The 9,353-nt window shown below is 26.0% G+C and overlaps 1 protein-coding gene across 1 annotated transcript; it reads left to right on the top strand.

Moving 5' to 3' along the window:
* The first annotated feature begins 411 nt into the window (after positions 1-411).
* On the top strand, positions 412-8,029 carry LOC113556270. Its single transcript, XM_026961119.2, has 3 exons — positions 412-719; positions 6,502-6,567; positions 6,657-8,029. Exon 3 carries the CDS (start codon positions 6,680-6,682, stop codon positions 7,865-7,867), a length of 1,188 nt encoding a protein of 395 aa, XP_026816920.1. The 5' UTR covers positions 412-719; positions 6,502-6,567; positions 6,657-6,679; the 3' UTR covers positions 7,868-8,029.
* Positions 8,030-9,353: the final 1,324 nt, after the last annotated feature.

Raw genomic sequence — 9,353 nt, 5'->3', positions numbered from 1 at the left:
TAATCTATATGTCTATGCGTTTATCAGTTCCAATAGGTCTAATGACCGTTTCCAAACTTATTTAATATTGATAGTGTATAATACAATAAATTATCGTGTAACGTGTAAGTATTCTTGTTTAGTTCCTATTCAAACCAATATACTGTGTCACAAAACGATTTAACTACGGCATTTGATCATAATGATCACATAGAACACAACTGGACAACTGGTAATCGAGTGCTAACGAGGGAGACGTTTGAACGTTTCGTAGTACGTTTTGACTTTCGGATATTTAGACTTCGGGACGTCTGTCGCCGTACGACGAGAGTTGTTGTCCCGGAGTTTAGCGCAGTCGTACCAGAACGAAATCATAATAACGACGCTGCTTATCGTTGGTCGAAACGGCGCGTCTACTGATATCAATGATTACCTTCCGAGTATACACCGATCGCCGGTCGCCGAGAACGCGGTTGGAGACGCCGAACGACGACAATACGACATCATCATCGATCCGCATCAGTTTACACTGTGTACACATCACTCTTTCGGGGTATTTTTGACTGTCGGTGACAGACATCGTGATATTGCCCGGAGATCTTGTGTAGTCGATCCTGAAATTGCATTCGTTTCGTCGTCGTCAACGAGATTTTTGTCACTTTGTCAGTCTGTGACATCTAATCGACCAGCTTTCAGTATTCGTACGGTCCATCTCGACATCGTCGACAACATTATACGTAGTAAGTATTAACACCGTTGATCTCGCGTTTCTCCGTTTCATCGTCGTCCAGCGTAAGTGTCGCACCTCGTAAATGGTGTACAATATCTCAGTGTCTCTCGCGTGCGATTAATGATTATAATAATTATTAATATTTATTATTTCATTTTGTGATTGAGTGGTTGTGGTTTTTTTTTTACAAGTTTCGTATAGGAAAGGCGTGCTTGTGTGTGTATGATTTAGGTATAAGGGAGTAGTGGCAACAGTGGCGTAACTAAGACTGTGTTTGGGGATGGATTTCCATAAAAATAATTACTTAAAAATGTATACTACAAATGCAGTAAAATACATCTAAATTATACATTATAATAAATAAATATCTAACAATGTGAAATTTTAATAAAAATAAAGTAAGTATACTATATATTTTGTCCAATCACAACGAAAGTATGAAATATTGAGATTAATTGACAGCTTTTGACCATCGTCTTCAGGCCACATACAAAACCATAATAGTATAGTAATATCTATTAAAAAAAATAATATAGCTAGGTATCCCTAATTAACAATTTAATTAACTTATCTTAAATGTATTTTATTAAAATAATGTATGTACATCGCTTCAATATTATTTTTTGCAGACTATTGTATTTATTATAACTTTTATTAATGTAGTTGTCGGTAATGCTGGTAATAGAAGGTTAACAAGTTATATATAGTAATATTAAATTATATTAGATTATGAAAATTAAACATTATAAATTATATTACTTTTCAATTTTGTGCTATAATGAAATAAAATAGGTAAAAATCTATAAAATACTACCCATGCACTATATTGTATAAATTTATAAAAAAAAAAAGTCACGGAGAAGGATGACACCCATATCTCCCTCTGTAATTACGCCACTGTAAGGGAGAAGTACTTAGAAAGATTATTTTTCACACGACTGCATGTCCCAATAAAGTTAGTATCTGACCATCATAGAATTGTATAGTTTGTTTTAAACCTTTTTTGTTTTACTTATTGATTTTGCCTATAGCCCATGGATGTGAATAAATTGAGAAAAGTTTGCTCCTTGGGCCCTGTAATTCCAAAAATGTTGATTGTGCTGTCTATTATAAAGTGAGATGATTTTTAATTAGAAAAAAAAAAACTCAATACTTATATTTTTTTTTAAATATAATTAATAGTCGAGCTAAAAGTGAAAGACACTAATAACATAATAAATAATAATAAATAAATAAATAAATAATAAATTCAGAATCTGTAGAAACTACTTTTTTTTTTTGCTTATCTGCCTCTGACATATCTAAATTGACGAAAAATGATGTTTTAATTTAATTTAAATATTTTGTCTTATTATGCCTTAAAATTTATCAAATTAAATAAGAAATACCATAGTCCGTACTCTAAATAATGAGTGACAGTAAGTTGCTCTAGAGGGGTAAATTTTAAACCACTAGTGGAAGTAGGTGTAAACATATTAGAAATTATTTTGGAAGTTTATAGAAGTACTTAGAAATATATGGAAGTACATATGGTTAGAAGTCTAGTATACAAAAAATTGACTAGTGGTTTACCTGTTGCTCTTCGGTTCATTGATAAAATTCCTATAGGCTCCTTTCATTTTCTTTTTTTTTTTTTATTGTTACATAATTTAACAATATTTTTTTCTGCTTAAGTAGAGATTACAATAGAAAATTATTATCAAAATTTTCCAAGACATTGCTAGGATTTTCGGTAAGTAGAGATGTACTTTGGAATATTTTTAAATATCTAAATAAAAATATATCATTAATTTAGTTTACCTAAATACCTAATACCATATTTCATAATATAAATACAATATTATAACATATGTTACATATTTAATAAATACAATCATAATAAACTAGGATTAAATTAAATTAATAATTGTTATAAATGCCTATAGACCAAATCAAGTTTTCATTGTTACTAGCTATAAATATTTGTATTGGCCTAATCAGTTCATTGCACTGCATAATAAAGTTTGTTATGATATGGGGGTAAGTAACTCAATAACAATCAGAATGACAGTACTATTAGATACTTGATACTTTGCTGTGTACAATTGTCATAATATATTTTTATTTTATGTATAATAAATATTAAATATTGTATGATTTTATTTTTCAAATTAAATAACTAAACTTAACTTCAATATAGTAAAATATATTATTTTTACTATTTTATATTTAAAAATAACTAATAGCTATTATTAATAATGAAATGTAAATTGTCTATCAACCTTAAATGTTTTGAGTGCAATTAGTATATGAAAAATATTTTTAAACATAATTATTAAACTATTGACAATTTTAAATATGTATATTTATAATGTATTTTGCAAACATTATGTGCAGCTGTTAAGGTTCATTTACTTAATATGTTATCGATGATCACTACAGACTGGGTTTATATACACCTTTAATCTTAAAAATAAGATGTTTTTATGCATTATAATTTCATCAAAATAATTTTTTATATGCATTCAAAAATATGATTATTTATAAAACATATTAAATACTGGAAAACAAATTAAAGTAACAGTTTATAAAAATTATAAAATAGTTAAATTAATCCTAATGTTTAAAAACTGATTTAAACAGTCATATCTAGTGTATACTATGGTTATATTTGTATACTGTTAAACATCGCTTAATTATATTTTATGTGTGTAATTGTAGTACATACATAGTAATAATTTACCTAAAATTCATATTTTTGAACTAAAAAAAAACAATAATAATAACATATTGTTTTAAATAATAAAAATTAAAACTAATTTTTTCAGTAAGATTAGACTGACTTCTGTCAAAAATTATTTTTGCATATTTTTTTTTTATAAAGAATTCAAATTAAATCCCAATATGGCAATATAGTCCTAAAACATGTTATTTCGTACAAAATATTCTTTTACCATGAAATAAGCTTTTTATGCGCTAAAAAATGTTGTTTATAAGTTCATAAAAAAATGAACTGTTGAGAAAGCTTATCCGATTGGAGCTGCATAGTCTCAACAAAAATATACTAAAACATCAAAATCTTATGATAAATTATAATTAATTCAAGCAAACAATAGTCAGTAACTACAAATTTAATGTTTATTTATTTATGATAATATAATAATATGTGATATAGCTACATTTTAAAACTATAAAACTATTTACGCTTATTAAATATAAAACAAAATAGTATTTTTAAAAAAAAACCTAAGGACTCATACAAAGAAAAATCACTCTATTTTTGTAAATCATAATATGTTATTAAAAACAGTGATTCTTACAACGTTGAAAATCAAATTTATAACTATTATTAAAGTCAATATGTAAAATATCAAAAATTTAACAAAATTGACTTAAAAGTTAAAATATACTATTAAGCTCAATAAAGTTCAATGAAAGTGAAATAGCACACTTCCTATTAGACAAAGTTGCAAGAAATTAATACCATACAAAATTTCATAACAGTATTCTATTTAGTCAGTTTTTCGATAACATTTTAAATGATAAATTAGATACCTTTTTAGAAACATCCCATTTATTAAGTAAAAACAATTTATACAACATTGAAGCATCTTGTAAGCTACGTAATAAGGCTGTATGTCATTCAAATGATGTTATATGTGAATTTAATCTTTTATACCTATGACAATTAGGAAGGTAAAATTGATGGAAATTATGTGAAACTAAAAAAAGAAAACTTTCTTAATTCTTTTATTAATCATGAATGATAATCATACATTAAAGCTTTAAAAATTTATAGACAATGTAATTTGTATTTATGGCACATGAAATAAACTTAATCATTTTAATTTAACAACCATTTTAGTTCATGTCGTTCATGATGACATGAGTAAAGGTTTTCCATACTCGTTCATAATAAGCAATCAAATTGATAATGTGGTGTTAAGAATATTTATTCTAAAAGAAGAGTTACTGGTTTTTTCAGCCAAATATTTCCTGTGCAGATATAGTTAAACATTTTTATAATATATGGGAGGTTGTCAGTTGAAATGAAACCATAGACCTTATACTAGGGCTCTAGATATACAATATTTAGAGCCTTACTTATACTAGTATAAGGTCTATGAATGGAACATACAATACATTGACTTCATTGTATATGGTATGTAGATCAAGTGTGAAAGGAAAATTAATATAAAGTAATACCTATATCAAAGTAGTTAGAAATGTATAAAGTTTTAATAACCTATTATCAAAAAAAAATATTGATGTGTTTGGCTAAAAATAACAATTTTTTATTAGCAGGCAGTATTTTTGACCAATTTGGTGGCATAGCTACACTATTTATATCATAATAAACTTGATCAAACACATTTGCAGTTGGAGTTGATACATTACTCTTGTGTACAGATAGAATATAATCTGAGAAGGAATTGCTAGCCTTATATTTGTGTATTGTTTCTAGAAAAAATGTGAAATTATATGTTTTAAGTTAAAATTTTTCAAATACTACAAGGTACACTAGTAATAAGAGTCCTTAATAAAGTTAAATGATAAATTTCCTTCAATTACTTTGAATTTTTTTTTCAAATAAATAAATAATATAAAACAAATTATTTTAAGCTCAAATAATTATTTGTGGACCTACATTGGATAATTAAGTATAAAACTTGATATTCTGAAATCTTGCCAAAATTCACTGAAGTAATTTACTTAGGTAATCTTAACTAATAACTTATTTAAATCAATCAATTTAATTACTATTGTAGGTATAACAAGTGGAGTAGTCAATATGTCATAATCCGTATTTTGATACAATTTTTTGAAAAAAGAAAATACATTATTCATACAGGGAATAGCTGCTTCCTTAATAATAGCATGTTTATATTTTTCCTAAGATTTTTAAAAAAAATCAATACATTTTTCTACCAAATACATACCAATTTAAGAATTTATCACCTTGATCAAAATATTGCCTGCAGAATCTTTCACAATTTTTTCTCTTACAATATTTGCTGGTGAAAAATGTTTTTCACAGATTCTCTGTCCGACACTTAATCCCTGGAAAACATTTATCCAAGTTTCTAGTTTCTTACTAGTCACTGCAAAACTATTAATATCTTCAGTGCTTTTTTTACATATACACCATAATTGGGTCATTTTAAATGAATGAAATAATATAAATATAGTAACTAAGAAATAATTATATTATGTTATGTCCAGTGATAATGAAACAATAAAATTTGCATATTATCGTATATGATATAATAAAATGATTGAGGACTAACAACTTATAAGAGTTGGTATTGTTAAAATTTATTTGTAATTTGTTACTGTGTGCTTATTTCTTATTGATTATAAGAATTAATTCAAACAATATATTTATAAATTACCCACCAATGTAAAAACCCCCAAAAAATAAAATTTGGTAATTTTTCTATGCTTTATTTTATTATATTTTTTTTTTTGATTCATTATAAATTATAATCCTTTTTAAATAAATTAATTATTTTAAGTATTCACTTTAATTTATTATTTCATAATATATTTAGTGTTTATGTATTATGTTTATTTATTTATAATTATACATATAATTCACAGATGTCTATACTATAAATAGTCTTGTAATACTTGTATAATTAAGCACGCTATTAAATAAACCAATTTTAATTATACCAACTACCAGTTTGTTGTTAGTTCTTAATGAAGTGTCTCAATAAAAGAGGCAGAATTTTTATCTAATTTTAAGTATAGCAACTATTTTCCTTTAATTAATGCAATATCTAACCTAACTTTTTTGTATTTGTTTATAGATTATACAGTGTGACGTGAAAATCAATTTGATTTTAAGCTAGCTGATAAATAGCAGTAATTCATAAGTAAGTAGCCTTATTATAGGTAACTTAAATGTAAATTGTATTCATAATAGTTTGTATGTTTTATTAATTAATAATGATTTATGTTTTAGGTTGTGAAAACTAAAATTTAACAATGCTTGCCTTGTCAAAACTAGCATATTTTGAATGTAACGAATTTCAAAAGCATTGGTATAATACTACACCAAATAATGTAATCAAAATTATTATTCATCCGTGTTGCGAAACTTTAATACTATACATAAAGGGAGAAAAAAAAATTAAACCTCGGTTGGATACTAAGGTATGTGCTACTGCTGCAGATGTTGGACATTTAGACTGTTTAGAATCGGCTCGCAGACTAGGGTTTGCATGGAACAAAGATGTTTGCATGGCTGCTGCAAAAAATGGTGATTTAGAATGTTTAAAATATGCCCATGAAAGTGGTTGTCCATGGGATAGAAGCATATGTTATACTGCTGCGAAACATGGTCATTTGCATTGCTTAAAATATGCTTATGAAAACAAGTGCCCTTGGGACAAATATACATCCAACTGGGCTGCAAATTCTGGAAACTTTGACTGTTTGGAATATGCATTCAAAAATGGATGTCCATGGGATGAAAGAACATGCATGTTGGCTGCTCATAATGGACATATTGATTGTTTAAAATTTGCCCATGAAAATGGGTGTCCATGGGCTGAAGACACATGCAAATGGGCTGCAAGTAGTGGACAACTGCAGTGTTTGATGTATGCTCATAGTAATGGTTGTCCATGGACTGTTGAAACATGCACCAAAGCTGCTACAAATGGTCATTTGGAATGCTTGAAGTATGCACACGAAAACGGGTGTGAATGGGATAAAAAAACATGCACTATGGCTGCTACTAATGGACATTTAGATATTTTGATGTATGCCTATGAAAATGGATGTCCATGGGATGAATGTACAACTTTTTGTGCTGCCGAAAGTGGACATTTAGATTGCTTAATTTATGCTTTTACTCATGGATGTGGATGTGATGACAAAACATCCAGTGCCGCCGGTAGAAATGGGCATTTGGATTGTTTAAAGTATCTGCATGAAAATAAATGTAGTTGGGATTCATTTTTGACATATGGATCTGCAAAATATGGACATATGGATTGTCTCCAGTATGCCCATGAAAATGGATGTCCATGGCATTCAGATACATGCTATATGGCTGCAGTAAATGGGCACTTTGATTGCTTAAGATATGCTCGAAAAAATGGTTGTCCATGGGATGATAGAACACGTGAATGGGCTATTAATCATGGACAATTTGAGGACTGTTTATAATTAATTTATGAAAAGATGATTTTCCAAATGGGATGATATTGAGTTTACTCATTAACTAGATTTTTCAAACTTATTTTGTATACGAGTACCATTATCAATTTATTGATATCAGGAATAGTACGTACATAATTTTAAATTAATTTTAATTAATACTATAAAAAAATGCTTAACAGTTTTAATTTATTATACTATTTAATATATTTTTTAAAATTTTAAATCAGTATAATAATATTGAATTTTTAAGTTTAAATTGTTTTTTTATATTTTATTATTGTTATTTATTTATTTATCTAAATAAATCAATAGCATTTCACTTAATTTGAGATACAAACTTATGTGCAAAATAATTTATAAAAATGTATTAAGCAGATTGTTAATTTAAGTATACTATTTAGTACCTATTTGTTCCTGTAATTATGTAGAAAAAAAAGGGCTTTTGATAAAATATCAGCCATTATTAAGAGTAATAAATTACACACACAGTATTATTTATTAAGAGAAAAAGTATTAAAATAACTTGGGCAATTTTAAACTACTATTTTTTATTTACATAATAATATAGTTTTATTAAATGAGTAATTGTTATAGTAAATAGGAATTACATATTTCTGCTCGATAAAATAATCTTTTATGTTCTCTTTAAAGATAATATATTAATAGCAACAAGTTTTGATTTCGAAATAAGTTACATAATATTATGTTAAAATATTATATTCACATTACTTATTTTTAGCGTTGATAAGATGTTACTTGTTCTGAAGAATCCATTTAATCCTATATACTTGATAGTTAATACAGTAAATTCTTATTATTTCTTATTATTTAAATGTAAGATTATTATTTAGAAAACAGAGAATCTCATAAGTTTTTTTTGTACTTTAATTAAAAAAAAAAAGCTATGATTAGAATACAATTAAATATTATTTGTGAATTTTAAAATATTTATAATACGCTGCCTCTTAAAAAGTTAAGTTAGAATTATTAATATTAATCTATAAAGCTATAACCTTTTTATTTTATTTTAAAGAACTATAACCTATAAAATCATTAGTTAATCAGTTTCATGCATTGTATATCTGTATACCAAGTAAATAATTATAATAATTACTTAATTATAATCTTTTAAATTGTTCTCATCTACATCATAACCGATCTATAATTTACTTCTGTATTAAATATTTAGCCTAGATTTTAATTTTTAATACTGTAATATAATGACTTTCACACATTTTATGTTCTTACCTTAAAAATTGACATCTCACTCTAATATTAAAGCTAATAATACAAAATTATGTTTACTGAATGCAAATTTGGTATGTGATTATGTTCTTTGGTTGTAAGTTATTAATTGGTTTGGTTAAAAGATTGTTATTATTAATATATTTGATTATTTGATATTATTGAATGTGTATTATATATTGTAGTATTGATAAATAAATCTTTTTATATTGTTAGTTTTTGTCACAAATTTAGATGCTATAGTATA

This window comes from Rhopalosiphum maidis, chromosome 3 (genome assembly GCF_003676215.2).
Source record: "Rhopalosiphum maidis isolate BTI-1 chromosome 3, ASM367621v3, whole genome shotgun sequence".
Classification (NCBI taxonomy): domain Eukaryota; kingdom Metazoa; phylum Arthropoda; class Insecta; order Hemiptera; family Aphididae; genus Rhopalosiphum; species Rhopalosiphum maidis.
Note: the sequence above shows the minus strand (reverse complement) of the source record. Positions and strands in the feature narration are given on the sequence as shown.

Coding starts and splice junctions, on each gene's coding strand:
- LOC113556270 (XM_026961119.2), top strand. CDS start 6,680: ATGCTTGCCTTGTCAAAACTAGCATATTTTGAATGTAACGAATTTCAA.